Source organism: Meriones unguiculatus, chromosome 17, assembly GCF_030254825.1.
Source record: "Meriones unguiculatus strain TT.TT164.6M chromosome 17, Bangor_MerUng_6.1, whole genome shotgun sequence".
Lineage (NCBI taxonomy): Eukaryota > Metazoa > Chordata > Mammalia > Rodentia > Muridae > Meriones > Meriones unguiculatus.
This window is the reverse complement of record NC_083364.1, coordinates 9,979,447-9,997,142: the sequence shown is the minus strand read 5'-3', so window position 1 is coordinate 9,997,142 and position 17,696 is coordinate 9,979,447. Positions and strand designations below refer to the sequence as shown.

Here is a 17,696-nt window from a genome sequence, read left to right as displayed (position 1 = left end):
AAAATTCTAAACTTATACTTTAATCTTCACATTACAATACATTTATAGCTCTGAGTTTTCTTAAACATTTTTTAGAGGGCTGTGGAAAGATGGCTGAAGCCAGAAGACCGAAGTTCAGCTCCCGTGGCCTACATAGTGGAAGGGTAGGACTAATTCCTGAAAGTCTTCCTCTGACCTTCACACATTGTGTGCACTCCCCACTACCCTAACACACAATGAAGAAACAAACGTAAAAAAAAAAGCCAGTAAGTTAACTTTCTAAAAGTCTACATATGTTGCACATTGGTCTGTTAAAAGCAAATTCACTAGTGTTCACATTAAAAAAACTTATCCAAGCACCTGAGCTGCTTTATATTTTCATTAAAAAATTTAAATCAATACTTAACAATTCATGTCTGTTGGCATAAAGTAAACACGCATTAACAATGATGCTTTGTATATTCCATGTGTAAATTATACACAAAGAGAAAAATCCAAATTAAACAAAAATACACTTCGTGTGGTGGCATACATTTTAACCCAACACTTGACAGACAGAGGCAGCCTGGTCCACACAGTGAGCTCCACGGACATCCAAGGAGATGTAGAAAGATCCAGTCTCAAAAAGCAAACCACACCACACCAAACAAAAACATTTGAGGGAGCTCGGGAAATGGCACATTTGGTGATGTAGTTGCCACGCAGTACCAAGGACCAGAATTCAATCTCTAGTGTGCACGCTAAACAAGCATACAATAACAACAAAGAGCTGCAGTGGGCAAGTGCTTTAATCTCAGCATGCTTGCTCTGCAAACAAGAAGACTGGAGTTCAAACCCTTCCTATATAAAAAGTTCAGTGTGGCTGTGGAGCCTCAGCACTGTGGGGGCAGAAACAGGAGTTCCAGGTTCTATAGGAGACTGAGTCTCAAGGGAATAAGGGAGTGACCTCGGGTCATCCAATGCTGTCTACTGACCATCAAGTGCAATCAAAGTGCATGTACTCACATACTCAGGTGTGTAGACCTCCTTCATACAATTAATTGTCCAATAGTACCTTCATCAATTTTTCTGTACTGTCCCCAACACTGTCACCCAAACCAAAAACACTGCAACCTCCCTTGGGTTCGCAGCCTCAAACCCACTGACATCACTAACTGGCAATCTTTATTTTGAACACTGATTTCTTTTTTAAGATTTATTTATTATATATACAGTATTCTGCCTGCACATATGCCTCCAGGCCAGAAGAGGGCACCAGTTCTCATTGTAGATGGTTGTGGGCCACCATGGGGTTGCTGGGAGTTGAACTCATGACCTTTGGAAGAACAGCCAGCGCTCTTAACCTCTGAGCCCTCTCTCCAGCCCCATTGGGCACTGTTTTGTACATTCAAGAATATGTCTCATCATCCCTTGCCCTGCACTTCAGGCAACACTAGCACTCATCTCTCCCTGGTGCAATAGTAAAAGTCTCCAGAATTACCATATTCTCTATGGAATTAGCTATAAACTTGGTCATGCTTGAGTACTACAATTTACATTTAACTGTTTCCTCACCAGTATGCCATGCCATTTAACGCTCTCTCTCTCCCTCTTCCTTCACCCTTCCCTCCAACAAGAGTGATCTTTTTGAACCAAAAATCTAATAAAGTTACTTACAGTATAAACTTTCCAGCAGTTTTGTTTTTCTTTAGCTTGCTGTTAGGATGAGGTCCCACCTCTGAACACATTTAACACAGCCTGGCCTTTTCCTACATTTCTACCTCCTTAAAAACCACATTTCTCTCAGAGTAGTATTCCATTGTGTTTTTACTCCCTATTTCAGAGCTATAAGAACGCTAGGGTCCTCAGCCTTCCTCCTTCAGTCTTTCATCCATTTATCTGTAAGCCTAACCTCACTTCACCTTACCTGGCCCAGTGAACTCTTATCTACCCGGTATACCTCTAAGACAGTACTGTCCTCTCAAGTTGCCAATTTGGCTTCACCAATCTACTCTAAACTCACAATGCACTAACTTTCTTTTTGGCATTAATCACTGAAACCATTTTTCACTTTTGAGTATATTTATGGCTCTTTTCTCAAGTTCAACATTGCATGTATTCTGCTCAGCACTGTACCCTGAAGGCTAGTCCAGAGTAGGTGGGCATTATTTTTCCCTCAATAAAATGAACATGTACCCACCACACATGAAGGATACAGTTAAGATTGACTGTTCTTGAGAGGTAGAACTGTTTATCAATTCCCAAAGAATTTTCTATGTATGTTCCAAACTTCTTCTAACACAAACTACATGTGTGCGCAGAGAAAGAGAATGTTTACGTACCTAAGGGCTGCAGTAAATATCTTCTGGTGTTGAAGATTCTTGCTACTCCAGCCAGTGTTAATACCCACGTCTCAGCCCATTGCTTCTCTGCGGTATCTCTTGAATGATGAATTAAAATATTTCCACCTCCAGACTCAATCTTTTCTTTGTCTGCAGTCGTAGAAGATTCTCGAACTCGGTCCAGTAGATGAAAGAGTACCTAAGTATTTATTTTAAAGATCATATAAAAAATATTGATGACTTAAGTAATGTCAAGAGAAACTATAAGTTATAAAGATAGGTAAAATGTTATTAATTCACATAACTTAGAGAAATTGACTGAAAAAGACAACTGTGCATTCTTAAACTTATCCTTAAGGTCATGGAATAATGAAAACATAAATTAAGTGGACAGAACACCAGCCAGGATTTGCTTTCTGTTGAACACCTCCGGGGTGATACTTGAAAGATGCAGAGAGTATCACTATAGACATGTCCAAATTGAACTTGGGACTAAATGAGGTGGGAAAAAAAAAATCAGCAAACAAAACCTAGAATTTGGGAAGTGTTTACACTCAAAGGAACACAAGAACACACAAGGTTAGGGGAAGCACACTGAACAGAGCAGGTTTGTTTATGAAACAGAAAACTTCAAAAAGAAAATGATTTAATAATGTTAGGCACAAGGTCCTGGGTTTAAGTGCCAGCACAGCCACAAGAAAGGAAGGAAAGAAGGACAGGAGAAGAGAGGAGAGGAATGAGAAAGCAGAGGAGAAGGCTTTCCACGTGGCTTTAAGGAACTAGCGACCCGGTCTGGTCTACCAGGGGGAACAGAGAGTGGATGAGGCAATGGGAGCCCTTAGCTTCAGTGATACCTGGGTGCTATGTGCGCTTCTCTCTCTCTCACACACAATGAAAATCAATCTTTAAAAACTAACTTGTCCTATGTGTACTATGGTTTAAAAGACGACAAAGCCAATGTTTCTATTTTGGCAAATAAACAAATACATGGGAGTGATTCTCTTAAAAGTCAACACATTTAACTGAAAAATGCTGTAATAGCACACTAAACGCGAACCGCCCAAACTGTCTTCCTGTACCTTCCAGATGACCGTGTGCCAGGTCGAGTGCTGCAGCAAGGTTCCGTGCGCGCCTATCGTAGAGAACAGGGTCTGCCCCGCACTCTTCCTCACTGCAGGGCGGGGGTCCACACAAAGTTCCCCCAGTTTTGCATAAAGACACAACCACAGGCAGTCAAATGGGGGTGCAGGGTGGAATGGGCGATTCAGAGATACTCCTTTCTCTTCTGCCTGCTTCTGCTGGGCCGCCTCTTCTTTATTTAACTCTTTTTCAATAGTTTCCCCTCTTTGGAAAAAATAATCTGAAATATTCCACTAAAAAGAAAAGTATAAAACTGTAACTTTATTTACAAATTTTGTTGTAAACCTCAGAATAGATTCAATCTAAGCATTTTCCTCATCAATGTCTCTAATTTCAAGAAAAAAGGCTAATTATTTTGTCTTAGCATTAACTTTTATTATCCTGTACTTTTTATTATGAAAAATTTCAAGTATATGTAGAAAAAATTAATGAATTTCAATGTGTTGAATTCATAACACCTAGTCACTATAATTTTTATGTATAAAAATATAGCATTGCACCACAACAAAGTAATTCCTTAGTATCACTTAAGACTTTATCATTTCATACAAAAAGAACCATTACTATTTTCACATATACCAAGACTTTATTCTCAATGGAAATGAGCTATGTGACTTAGTGATGAGTAACCAATGATGGAAACACTCAGGCCACAACACATGAACATCCGAGAAAGTAACGGTGTCCAGTGGAGACCGAGCCCTGAATTACCCAGCTGCTCACTGGCGGCAGGCTAGCATGCGTCAGATCACAGTCTTCCATGGCCACGGTTTTCATAGAAAAAGACCAACTTACCTACTTAGTGTGAGAAACGGAAAATCAATTTCATGGAACTTCTGAGTCATAATAAACATTTAGGAGATTCTAAATAGTGCCTTCAAACAGCACTTAACTAACTTATGAGAAATTTAGGTTCAGCTTTATAAAATTACAACAGCTTTTGGGGCAGTTTTCATGTTTGCTTCACGTGAACTACTTGCAATACTCTAACACACTACTTCTGTACTCCAGAAATGTAAACTAAGACTCGAACGTCAGTAAGTCAAGAGTCAAGAGCTAAACACGACTGCACACACACAGGTCCGTGTTTAGCCTTCCACTATTCTGCGCTGTCTCCCGTGTCTAACAGCGCTGTTGACAGACTACAGGGTTATCAAAACTGTAAATAAAGCTTCCCTGCGAACTAGCCTATGGAAATGCTGTTTAAGGTCACTTAATGCGCACACTAACATCAGCCAGGACTTTCCTCTTGCGTATTTACTATTATTGTTTCACTAAGTTCTCTCCTCATAAATAAACTTTGCAGAACTCAAACTTTAAAGGCCAGTATATCAAAATGGTTTCACATGTCCTGCTACTAACAGATTGTTACCTAAATGATTTAATTCTTCATGGAGGATATGTTTGGTACTTAAAAGTCAGTAAAAATGTTCAGAGTCCAGCCTGTGTGTGTATTAAGTGCTAACTGCATAAGTCATTTAAACAGGATACTACTGTAAGAAAAGCAATGATACTCACCAATAAGCCAATTGAAGTTAAACTAATATTAAGTTCTTGGTTATGAAGCCCAAAGCTACCTGCCACATCCACAACTATCTGTAGGCAAGAACAAGGCATTGTGGGTAGGAAATCTGTCACAACCAACTGCAGACACTGAAAGGCAGTTCTGATGAGTGATTCTCTGAAAACACACACAAAAAAGGGTAATGTGCATTTATAAGAAAGGTGCAAGAAAACCTCACAATAATCTGAACCAGCCTAACTTTTATTTTAGAATTCTAACACAGAAGCACTTTCTGGTTACATAGTACCTCAGTAACCATAGAAATGTAAAAACAAAACAAAACAAAAAAAAACCAAAACCCAAAACAAATAAAACAATTATACTCTCTCAAACAGAAAAGAGTAAAGGGACCTTGTCGATATTAACAAGATAAGATTAGACTCAATCCCAGCACTTGGAAGGCAGGGATACAAAGTGGATTTCAGGCCAGCCAGAGCTACACAGTAAGACAGTCTCAAAAGAAATTAGACTTAGAGAAGGGGAAATCAGTGTCACCAACTCACAGCGGAACACCTGGGACAATGCGCAAGGGAGAGTGCCACAGCTCACTTGTCCCCGCTGCACCAGATCTATCTCCTACGGCACCCAGCGCATGCAGACTTTTTACTCATCAACTGAGTTGTTTTATATATCTGAACAGTATCTTTAAAAATATCTAAAAACAATTATACATCTATTCTGTGAGAAAAGTACACTGTAAATTTCCCAAGGAAATAAGAAGCATGTGGTTTTGGAGGAAAAGTTTGGTGGTATTCTGGCTAGTTCTGTCTACTTGGCTCACAGCAGAGCTGTATGGGCGTCGAGGGACCGTCTCTATCAGCTTGCCTATAGGTAAGGCGGTGGGGCATTTTCTTGACTGGTGACTGATGTGAGAGGACGCTGCCCACTGCGGGTTGGACCACCCCTGGGTAGGTGGCCCTGGGCCGTAAAAGAAAGCAAACTACGCAATCCGGGGGAGCAAGCTGTAAGCACTGCTCCTTCATGTCTTCTACTTCAGTGCCCGCCTTGGCTTCCCTTCATGGTGAACTATGACTAGGACACGAAAGCCAAATAAATCCTTTACTCAAGATACTTTTGGTCACGGCGTTAATCACAGCAATAGAAAGCAAAAGAAAACAAATGGTAAATGATGTAAAGGAAAAATAATAGCTGCTAGTTACCAAGTGTTCAATGTGTTACAGAATTTCTAAGTACTGATGCTTTCATTTCATTCTTAGAGCACACATCCTACTTTGTGTTAGGAGTTGAAATAAATCAACTTCAGTTTGCTGTAAATTGGTATTTTTTACTTTAATGATCTCAATACGTTGTAGTATTTGAGAAAATTTACTATTACAAATATTAAACATTAATTTTCTCTAATGTTATCTCAATTTTCTCAATGTTTTAATATAAAATTCAACTATACTTATCACTAAAAGAATGTGTGTATGATACTGTAGAATTTCAGACAAGCTTATTTAGTACATGTTAAATTGCTTCCCTGATGCTCTATCGTAATGAAGTAAAATTCCAAATCCCACTCTAATGTGCCTGCCTTCTCTACTCCTTATGCATCTAATGCTATCACCACCCATAAGTTTACCTAAGTCAGAATGTGGGCATCACTCTAGACTGCATTTCTGCCTTTCCCTGAAGTCAATCTGCTAAATACCTCAAAAGCCTCTCACGTCTAAGAAAGCACTTGTCGATACTGCCACATTCCTGGCTTTCCTCCTCCTGTGCTTCTGCCACAGTGGTGGCTGTCAAAGGCATGTCTGATTATATCACTGCCCTGTGTAAAATCCTCAACTGCCTCCCAAATATACTCGAGGTAAATGCAAATGGCTTTTAAAAGCACACGACATCATTTATGGCCTGGCTGCCCCTTACCACCTGAGCATTGTGTTCAGTAAAGTACTTTCTTACTTGTATTCTCCTTCTAGGGGAGTGGCCACTGATTTGTGTACTGAGAACAGCTAGCAAGCACAGGATTTTGGAAACACTATGCACAGAATAAATGTTTAAAAAACAAATGAATAGAGCCATTTTATAGCAATTTCTTAAGACTTCCTAATATATGGGGTTCTTTAGATGTACTATAAAATGTTAAGTTGGTTTATTTATAATAAAATCTTACATTCTGATATAAATGGCATAAAACAACAAATCTTCTATCCCTTTAAACGCAACACAATACCTGAAAGTTCCCAGAACTACTTGGAGTAGGTATGAGAAACTATGCGTGGACATGAGCAGGAAGGCAGAAATAAAACTTCTCACTGCAGGACTTTAGGGTGGCTCCCTTCTAATTTCCGTACATGTTGGGTATCCATTTTGAACTTACCCTTGATCATTTCTGATTGCTCCCATAACTCCAAGAACTAAAGGCCAGCCAGGCCCAAGACTGTCTCCCTGGCTCTGCAGAATCTGCAGCACACATTCCAGCTGCTTGAGTCGGATATCTGGATGGTTAACATTGGACATCTCTTTTAACGGGTTCAGTAAAAGCAGCTGTAGCCTCTAGAAAGGGGACAGGAAGTAAATGAGGAAAAAAGTCCAAACAGACAGGAAGCCTGTGTTACAGCTGTCTCACCGGACTCATCCCTATGCTGACCAAGTTGGTCTACAAGTTTTGGGCTCAAGTGATCTTGTGACTCAATTTGCCAAGTACTGGGGCTACAGAGTGTTCCACGCTTCTCTGCTGTTCCTTTTGAGTTTCAGATTCACCTCCACTCGCAATATTGTAGTAAACAGAAAATTTTCTGGTTAAAGAACACAAGTATGATTTCTCTAGCAGTACCCTCCAGAGCTTTGCCACTTTTCTACTCTTAAGTAAAGGGCGAAAAGCAAGCTGATCAATCCTCAGCACGTCAAAGGGTCAGGTAGATTACCTTCCTTCACATACCCACGTAGAAATGCTTTCTATTCTTTGTTTATTTGAGACAGGGTTTCTCTGTGTAGCTTTGGCTATTTGGACTAGCTCTGTAGACCAGGCTGGCCTTGAACTTATAGAGTCCCGCCTGCCTCCTGAGTGCTGGGATTACAGGCGTGTTCTACTGCACCCAGCAACCCACTTAGAAACGGACCTCACTAAAAGAGACAGATCTTCAGCTACATTTGAAAAAAAGAAAACAATTCCCAGTATCTAGTATCATCTTTCATTTATTCTATTAATGCATAGCATGTATTTAAATGCAAAACTATCAAGTGTGATATAATAAAAGCTATAAAATGCTTTAGTAATATTAATTTAATTTAATTTAATAATTATTATTATTAACAGATGACAAAAAGCCACAGTTGGGAAAAAGGCACTTTGTCTTTCAGCATTTAAAAAGCACTACAGTTTAATTTTTTCCCTCCAAATTTTATTGTATGTGGTTGACTTACTAAACCAATATTTGCTAAACTTTCACTGTGCGCCAGGCACTGAGCAAGCATTTCTGAGTGTGTGCCACAGCGTACATGTGAGGTCCACAGGACATCTTGTGGCAGTCAGTCTCTCCTTGCACTGTGTGGGTCCCGGGGACTGAGCTCAGGTAGTCAGAACTGATGGCAATCACCTTCACCCACTCAGTCATTTTGTCAGCCATGAGTTTATATTTTTTTAAAGGTTTAAACCAGAGCCAGTTTGGAAGCATCTCTCCATGGTTTCAGTACTCAGGCGGCAAAAGCAGGAGGACTGAAAGTCTGAGGCCAGGCAGGATGCTGCAGCGAGACCCTGTCTTCACACATCAAGAGCATCGGGCGCAGCTGGGTGTTAGGACACTGACAGCCCAGCATGTGCAGGGCCACGGTTCAGTCCCTAGCACGAGTCAAAAGAAGAAGCAAGCAAAACAAACCTTCCAAACTACAGCACAGAGAAAAAAGAAACCACTAAAAAGAAGCTGCACAAGAGCAGAGATCTCCTGTCCTGCCCATCATTCTGTTCTAACTCTAGTCAACTCTGGTGTGCTGGATTCCTGGGTGGAGCACACTACGGTGATGAGGGGTAAGATGACAAGGGAAAAGGAAATGGCTACTAGATGCTTCAGTTTTACTCAGTCTTGAAATGGTTGAACATCAGTGAACTTTAAAAATATTGTAAAATATATGTGAATGGCAAAGAAAGGACAAAAAACTAAGTCCAAAAGAAAATTCTGAAAGTTTAAAGTGACAAAATTATTTAAAAATAGAATCTATTTTACTGGATCTGGGGAGATGGGTAACTGGGTAAAATCCTGGCCACATCAGCATGAGCCGAGACCCCAGCACCCACATGAAAGGCAGGCACAGCAGCCATGCTGCACAGCGGCCATCTGCAACTCCAGCACTGGCAGGCAGTGCGGTCCAGCTGACTCAGGAGCTCCAGATTTCCCGAGAGACCCTGCCTCAAAGAGTAAAGTGAACAGTGCTAGAGGAAGGCACCCTGTGTCATCCTAAGGCCTCCACAGGACACATGGAAGCACGCACCACACACACACACACACACACACACACACACGGAAACCTACTGCACTGTTTCTGATGCTTCTATACTTGCTTTGTCCCTGTGTAAAGTAGTGAGAGAAGAGGGACAGACATGGTAGGGATAGGGCAGAGGTGGGTCGAGAATGAATTGTTAGCACCTCATAACAAGGGCAATCTGCAGACAATAAGACCAATTCCAGGAAGCTTGCTAACTTAATTTGAGATGGTTTAAATGTTTTTTATGAAGACCACCCTAAAACTATGTTGGCCCTAGTAAGTGATCCGCAGCCTACATGTCAAATAGAAAATATTAAGTTTAAGAAATCTTTTAAATATGGGCTTGGTGGTGCACACCTTAAAATCCCAGCACTTGGGAGGTGAGAGCCGGAGGCCCAAGAATTCCAGGTCATCCTTGGCTGTACACAGTGAGGCCAGCCTGTGCTATGAAAGACACTGTTTCACAAAAAGAGATTTGTGCTAGACTATCATGAGGTGACAGTAACATAAAATTACATCTGCAGGTGTCACTGACTACTATTTTTACCTGGTTCTGTGAAAGTGGAGGCTCGTGGTTGAACGTCAGCCCCGCTTTAATGAGTGACGTCAAAGCTTCCGCCCCCCACTCTCTCATGCGAGAGTTGGGGTGCTGGCAGACCTGAAGAAGAATAACTGAGTAAAGTTAAAATATATTCAACTGTGTGCATAAGGTAAGGGATACACATGAATCCAAGAACAGAAAACCAAAGCGCTTGTTACTTTTTATACCTTAAAAATAGCATATAATATTCAGTAAAAAAAAAATTATAGCCATAAATTTTCTGTAAGCTTACCTTCTGAATAAAGGCAAGGGAGGCAAGAGAGAGAAGACAAAAAAGAAAAGATGAAACTGAGACAAGTCACAGGAAAGGAAGGGTTCCATGACTGAAGGACTATGTCATCAGGAGAAACAAAGAAATCACATCCTAGGGGCTATCTTGTTTTTTGTTCCTGTTTTCCTGTTGCTGCTAGGAACTGAACCCAGGGCTTCAGCATTTGATAAAATGGTTGGTTCAGTTTATACAACACTGTCCTGAGCCCACTCTCACCTGATAAGAGGGTTTAGTCAAAATGAAGTCTGCGCACATCCTTTATTGGTAAATTAATTGCAATAAAATGGATAAAATCTTAGAAAGAACACTATCTAAATACTAGGCTTCTAAAATGACATTAAATGACCATGGTCCCCAACTACATACAAACATATATACCAATAGTGGCAGCTGGAGTTAAATACCAGCTAATTATCAAGGCATCTCAAGGTGAACAAGAGATCTGTCTAGATGAAAATTCTCTCCCTCTCACTAGCCGTGATTCAGTGGACGCATCACAGTTTTTTCCCCTCACGCCACCTCCACTATAGCAAACTTGTGAACAAGCTGTATTTGCAGCTCACTCACACCCCAAACTGTTACCAACTTTCAGAAAACCTGAAATTGAGGTGAAACAAGAGACTGTGATAAAAAGAAATAGATTTTAACAGACAGCTATTCTACAAGTTAAAAACTTACCGTTTTCTATTTCACAAACACTTCCCCAAGCTAATTACTGTACAACTTTAGTCCTCTGATAAAATACACAGGGTGAGGAAGAGGAGGGGAAACCTAATTTCTCATTATGCTGAATCATAAGATCAACATACATGATTTTATCAGTAAAAAATTATAGTATTTAAGAAAGACAGTTTACCTCAAGTAGATGGCCAGTTAGAGGTCTCCATAAAATTTCTATTCTGTGCATATTAACTAGACCAGTTTCTAACAGTTTGGCAACAGCAAAAAGAGATGGTTCCTGAGGAAGAAACATATTACATTTTGATGTTAAAGAGAATTCTGTGATAACTATGAATAAAGCAGAACATACTGTGATTCAGTTACAATCAGTGAATATACAAAAAGTTAGCAGTAAATATGACAGAACCTATTCTTATGAGACAAGTCTTTTTACCACCCTAGAACAGCTCCAAAATTATCCCCAAATTATATTGGCATAAAAAGTAAATGAGTTACAGATCTTACAGACCCACAAATCTATTAAAAAACAAAACAAAACACTCCTGTATTTTTAAGGTAGTGAAAACATTTGCAATGTGAAAATGTTAAATAGTATCTTTTTCTTTTCTAATAGAACTCAGTAAACTAAATTATACAGTGGTAATGACAAATGTGGCATTAGCTAATCTACAGGTGTCTTAAGAATTGTGGTGGAAAATTTATGCTACAGAGAAATAAGGTGTGAGATTAAGACTGAGAGCTACAGAGTTTTAACTGCCTGGTATCCCATCTTGATTAGGCCACTGAATAGCTTACATAACTTACATAAATTTTTTAATGTGTAAAATGGAGATAATAGTACACAAATTAGATTGTGTCAGAACGTAAGTCTCCCCAAGTGATGCCTACCTAACATAAATGGAGAATATGTAACAATCATTTGTAGCATTTCAAAGAACAGATATATGTCCTAAATTCATACCTGAAGATTTTTTTTTTTACAAAAGAAGTTTTGATAACTTTTCTGTTTGTTTATTTCGAGACAAGACAGGGGTTCTCTGTGTAGCCCTGGCTATTCTGGAAATCAGTCTGTAGACCAGGATGCCCTTGAACTCAGAGATCTGCCGGCCTCTGCCTCCCAAGTGCTGGGATTACAGGTGTGCACCACCACAACTCAGCCTCCCTTTGAAGCAGTACAGTTACCATTAAAAAGCTTTACCGTCTTCATTTTTGGAAGTAGTAAGACTATGGTTTTAAGTGTAGAGAAGGGGCTGGGGAGATGGCTCACTGGTTACGAGCGCTGGCTGCGCCTGCAGAAGACTGGAGTTCAGGTCCTAGAACCCTCACTGGTGGCTCACACTTCCTGTAATTCCAGGGGACCTTACACCTTCTGGCCTCCAAGAGTATCAAATGAACACATACAAATTTTAAAAATGTGTAAGGGGCTTCACTGTGTTGTTCTTCAGTGTGGGACCTCAGGTCCACCACACAAGCACTGCGAGCTACCCCTCAGCTAATAACATCACGTTTATTATGTTCTGATTCACTGTTCTGTATATGTTCTTGTCAGGCTAGAACCAAACCCAAGGCCTCCCACAGTGTTGGCAAGTGCTTTACCACTAAAGCGTTAGTTTCAAAGAGTTCATTTAAAATAGTAAAGTCTAAAATACGATTAAACTCAATTTTTTCTGTAATTTACAAATGTAACAGAAAGTATTCTGAGTGTAGAAAGAAATGTTCTTGAATGCTAATATTCAGAATACTGTTCTATACTTACCTGTCCTGTTATATTTACTCAATTAATGGGCAATGAAAATGTTTAATTTCAGGGGCTGGAGAGATGGCTCAGGGGTTAAGAACACTGGCCACTCTTCCAGAGGACCCAGGTTCAATTCCCAGCACCCACATGGCACCCACAACTGCCTATAACTCCTATTCCAGGAGATCCAACACCCTCACACAGACTCGTGCAGGCAAAACACCAATGTACATAAAATAAAAAACAAATTATTTTTAAAAATAACTGAAAATGTTTAATTTCAAGGTGAGGAGAATGAAACAATTAGCTCTCATTTTCTAGTGAAAGCAAAGCAACCACCCAAATCTGCAACATTTTCCTAACTGCAGCCTTGCCTTTCCCAAATCATGAAGGCACTATCATTCAAGCACCATCAGGATATTTTATGACAGCTTCTTATAAAAACTGTGTGGCATCATTTATAAAATACTAACAATGTTCAGCACATAAGAAACAGGACACACTTTTAAATTATATTACATACTTGGACAGATCACAAACTATATCTACCATGCCATCCTTATTCCTCCTGCTACAAATGAGAACCACCTGCTAACCAAGCACCAGCCTGCCAAACTCTACACTTATGTACCTTGTATAACTAAAGGAAAATGCAGAGTACCACACCTTATTATTTCCATAGGCCATATCCATTGCTTCTAGAGATAAGGAACAAAGTGCATTTATTAAATGATGCAAAGACACGTCATCAAGATACCTAAAATGAAAATGAAAAAGACAATTTCATCTCAAATGTATAGCTAGAAACGGTGTGGCTGTGAGTTTAAAGCATGGACTTACTGTGAGCTTTCGAATAGTCTTGAAAGAATGTTGGAAATCACTGGCAAATCTGTCATCACTGCTGTTGTGAGGACCTAGAGGAAGGATGAGGTTAAATGTAGGCGCGACACTTGAGAAGCAATCACCAGCTCCCCAGTGCTGTCGCTTACCGTGCTTGGGCCTTCTACTGCTCTTCCAGGCTTCAGGGCACCACCACTGCTGGGCTTTAACCCCAGAATCCACACAAGATGCTGAAAGTTAAAACAAGATAAAACTATGAAAACATGGTAACAGCTAACAATAAAAATTAAAATCGGAAGTTTTTAAAATAATTTAAATCAAATTAGCACCATTTATATAAAATAATTATAGCATGCACAAGCAGTAGAATTTAGGGCATTATAAATAGTTCATTACTTCTTAAAATATAAGCCACCTGTTTATGCCCTCTCAACTTCTCTTTCTTAAAGAACGAGCAGGCATTGTTTAATTGTTACCCATCGTAAATCTAGAATCCAATACTACAGCATACCTGAAGAGTTGCCAGAACAAGCTGCCAAGATGTTCCGAGAACAGCACCATGACAGTGCGCCAGGTTAAGTAGAGTCCTCATGCACTGGATATTTTTGGAAGTCAACTACGTTGAAAAAGACAGATTTGCAGCAACTGCCATAGATTCTTAAAAAGTAACAGCTTAAAAAGCAGCATGAATGCATTCAAAGACTACCTTAACTAAAAGCTAGAATATTAGGGAAATAAGTCTGGATGGTTTTAGAAGCACAAAGTTGTGTTACAGGGCTGGGGAGATGTTTTACTTGGTAAAGCATCTGCCACGTAAGTGTGAGGGTGGAGGTTCAGATCCCCCTAACCCATGTTAACACTGCGAGAGCCACCAGGAGGTGGTGACAGGGGCCACCTGGACTAGCAGGAGGGCTCTACAATCCCGTGAGCTACAGACCCTGCGTCAGCAGATTATGTGGAGCCGAGGAGGAGAATATCAGACAATGACCTCTGGCCTCTACACACCAACGCGTGTGCACACTCACACGCCTACACATGTGCCAACATAAATGCAAATCTACATACACATGTGCACACATATCACACAAACATACAGGTGCAGAAAAGTTGTATTAATATGGCAGTTATAATGTCAACAAAGTAGATAATTAGTTTGTTCTGGATCACCCTCCAGGTGGAGAAAACTATGTAAGTAACAGGGTTTGGAAAGTACAAAAAGGAGTACAACAGGTGTCCTCGATCGAAACAAACTCCAACACCGTAACTGCATTACCATCACTGTCCCTTGAGGCTGCACTGCGAGAGGCTGACCCACTGCCACAACTTGCTGGTGAGACTCGCTTGATGGACTTATCATCATAACACTTTGGCCCTGGATAGAATATGCTGGAACACAAAGGAAAGCCTAAGTACAAGATAGTGCTCTTATTTCTTTCAAGATAATGTTATATTGTAAAATATTAATTTAAATAAGGTTTAACCATGGCAGTTAAACAGCAGTACTATTATCCATATGCACATATACATCTGAAAACTCATAAGGTACAAACACTAATTTTCCATAGACGTTCTTACAATTATAAAACTTTGGTAGCACGTTTTATAAGCAAAACAGAATTAGAACACATCAAGTATTTTCAACACATATCTATGTACTTTTCTAGTTAGAGGCAAATAAATTTTGAGTGTGAAATGTGAGTATCACATTGAACTATATATAAATTAAATGTAATAAACCTTAGTATCCTCAAACTATTAGCCAAGAAAATTAGTTTTTGAATATTAGATATTGGCTGGAGATATCACAGCTCTCCCAGGCCAAACAAAATCATCAATTATCACTTCAACAACATATTATAGTTTACAAAGGAATGCCCGAATTATCCTACTTATCTGTATAATTATTACTTAAAATTGCTATTACTATACTCTTCCTCCCTCCACCCTTTTTTTAGTGAAGAGCAGAAAAAGAAAAGAGAGAGAGATTCCACGAGGCCACACCGAGAAGAGAAACAAAGAGTGGAGTCCAACGGCCCTAAGTCCCATGTCTCTCTCCCCGTTCAAAGAGATAAAAGAACTGCTTTAAAGAAGTGGACAAAATGGAGAGGCGGAATCGTAAGTGCCGGGAGGGAGCACCATCAGTGCGTCGAGCAGCAGGAGGCCTGCACTTGGGGTTTCTGTTGTCCTCCCGCCAGACACAGAGAGCTGAGTAGTTTAGCTTACATTTATTGGACAGTGTGGCGGCAGTGGCGGCATTCAGCACAGTCAGGGCGTAATGTGGAGGCAAGGAGCCTTTGCACACTGCGGTTATAAAGGCATCTCGTGACGTCACAAGGCCCAGTCTTCCACAGAGAGCAGCCATGCTCAGTTCAGCCTTCAAAATGTTCTCAGTGGCAGTCTCATCTGTGCTGAAAGATAAGGAATTTTGTTTATCTCATCAATTTATTTTACAGACACTTTAAAACAATATGTGGGTTACATATTCAGTGAGGTTTTAAGAAAAGCTAAAAATCGATATATTTAGGATGAAATTTTAACCAAATAACCTAATATCTAAAAAACTGAATTTTATACTGTAATGCACATACATAGGCGGGAAAAGATGGACAACTTAATAGATTAAACTGAACAGATCAAGCATCTTATCTGTTTATTTTGTTTTGAGGCAGGGTCATTAGTGCAGGCTGGCCTCAAACTCATTGCAATCTACATTCCTTAGCCTCCCAAGTGCTAGGATTACAGGAAGGAACCAGGACACCGCCAAGCAAATCACCGCCATTGCAAAAGGCAGGGGCAAGTCCTGACATAACACAAGTGTTCCATAATTTGAAAGCTGTATTTTTGATTATTACAATTCTAGGAGGAGTTCAGAGCAAACAGAGCTCCAGAGGGGGTGAGAAAGAACAAGGATCTTAAAGAAACAAGGAGATGGGCAATGTTAACTACCCTGATTTCATCATGACGATGTGAACACAAATTATTATACTGCACATAAAAGTTAAAATGAACAATGAAATTCTACTCATACAGAAGACTAAAGGTGGAAAATAAATTCTTGGGCAAATGGAATTAAATTTAGTGTTGGTTTTAACGGCAGTGACATCACATAAAACTCACAGAGACTTAATACCTGGCATCGAGGAGAAGTGAGAGCGCAGCAAGAAGACCGCACCAACAAGCGCTCACCATCTCTTCCCAGACAGCTCTGCTCACTTAAAGGGAAATCATGTTACACCATTACGGCGAGCGTCACTCTGCACAATTCAAATATTCCAGCAACAACTCAATTATTAGACATCAAACACTAGTATTTAAAATGCCCAAATAGTGAAAATGTAGACACTGTGATAGTTTCACAATAAAAAAAAATCCTGAAGTTAAGTTATTTTAAAATATGTATAAGATATTTTACTATGTCGGTTAACTGACATCTTTTAAAAAATACACAATGCCAGTTCCGTTTCCCTATACCTTCAATCGGCCAAATTGTCCAACTGTGTCATCAACTGGAAATTAGCACAGACTAAAGTCTAATATGTTTGCTCAGCTAATGTTATATCTGTTGAGAATCAAGCAAATAAGTAAATATTCTGAATAAAATGACCCTGGGTACCCCGCTGTTGGAGATGAGATTTAGAAATATGTAAAGTTAAAATTGACCTTGTAAAGCTGAACTAGAACTAATGAGATGGGGTTGAGGTCACGGTCTCTGTTACAAAGACGCAGACACGTGTAGTGAGACACGTGTGCTTCCAGCCAAGCAGCAGCAAGAAGCGCACCCAGGGCCCACATGTCCGTCCCAATTCCATCTGCCAGGGCTCCGTGGAAAAAATGACACAAACTGGTATTTTTGCTTCCTTACATATTGATACATAAAATTAGCTGATAAATGAAACACAGAAATCACCCTATGCCAAGCACAGAACGAGTAAACAAGTTTACGATCTATCTTTCTAAAGATAGATATGGTCTATCTATGGTCACATAAAACAAGAACTAAAGAACCATGTTCCACATTGCAGGAAATATCCCCACACAACAATAAATTCAACCAACAAGGGACCACAAGGAAAAACACTGAGACAGTTGGTAAAATATGAATAAGATCTGAATTTAGATGAAATATTGGACTG

General features: G+C 39.8%; 1 protein-coding gene across 3 annotated transcripts in view; it reads right to left on the bottom strand.

The window, feature by feature from the left end:
* The window catches only part of Mon2 (MON2 homolog, regulator of endosome-to-Golgi trafficking), a 79,689-nt gene that overhangs the window by 20,917 nt on the left and 41,076 nt on the right, over window positions 1-17,696 (bottom strand). For all 3 annotated transcript variants that reach the window (XM_021636512.2, XM_021636514.2, XM_060371001.1), the window contains 13 exons: window positions 16,694-16,775; window positions 15,787-15,971; window positions 14,837-14,949; window positions 14,075-14,179; window positions 13,713-13,793; window positions 13,564-13,637; window positions 13,390-13,480; window positions 11,161-11,262; window positions 9,980-10,090; window positions 7,331-7,506; window positions 4,959-5,121; window positions 3,380-3,673; window positions 2,301-2,499 (listed from right to left, as the gene is read on the bottom strand). In XM_021636512.2, the coding sequence (XP_021492187.1) occupies window positions 2,301-2,499; window positions 3,380-3,673; window positions 4,959-5,121; window positions 7,331-7,506; window positions 9,980-10,090; window positions 11,161-11,262; window positions 13,390-13,480; window positions 13,564-13,637; window positions 13,713-13,793; window positions 14,075-14,179; window positions 14,837-14,949; window positions 15,787-15,971; window positions 16,694-16,775 (1,776 nt within the window). The remainder of the gene's footprint in view (window positions 1-2,300; window positions 2,500-3,379; window positions 3,674-4,958; window positions 5,122-7,330; window positions 7,507-9,979; window positions 10,091-11,160; window positions 11,263-13,389; window positions 13,481-13,563; window positions 13,638-13,712; window positions 13,794-14,074; window positions 14,180-14,836; window positions 14,950-15,786; window positions 15,972-16,693; window positions 16,776-17,696) is intronic.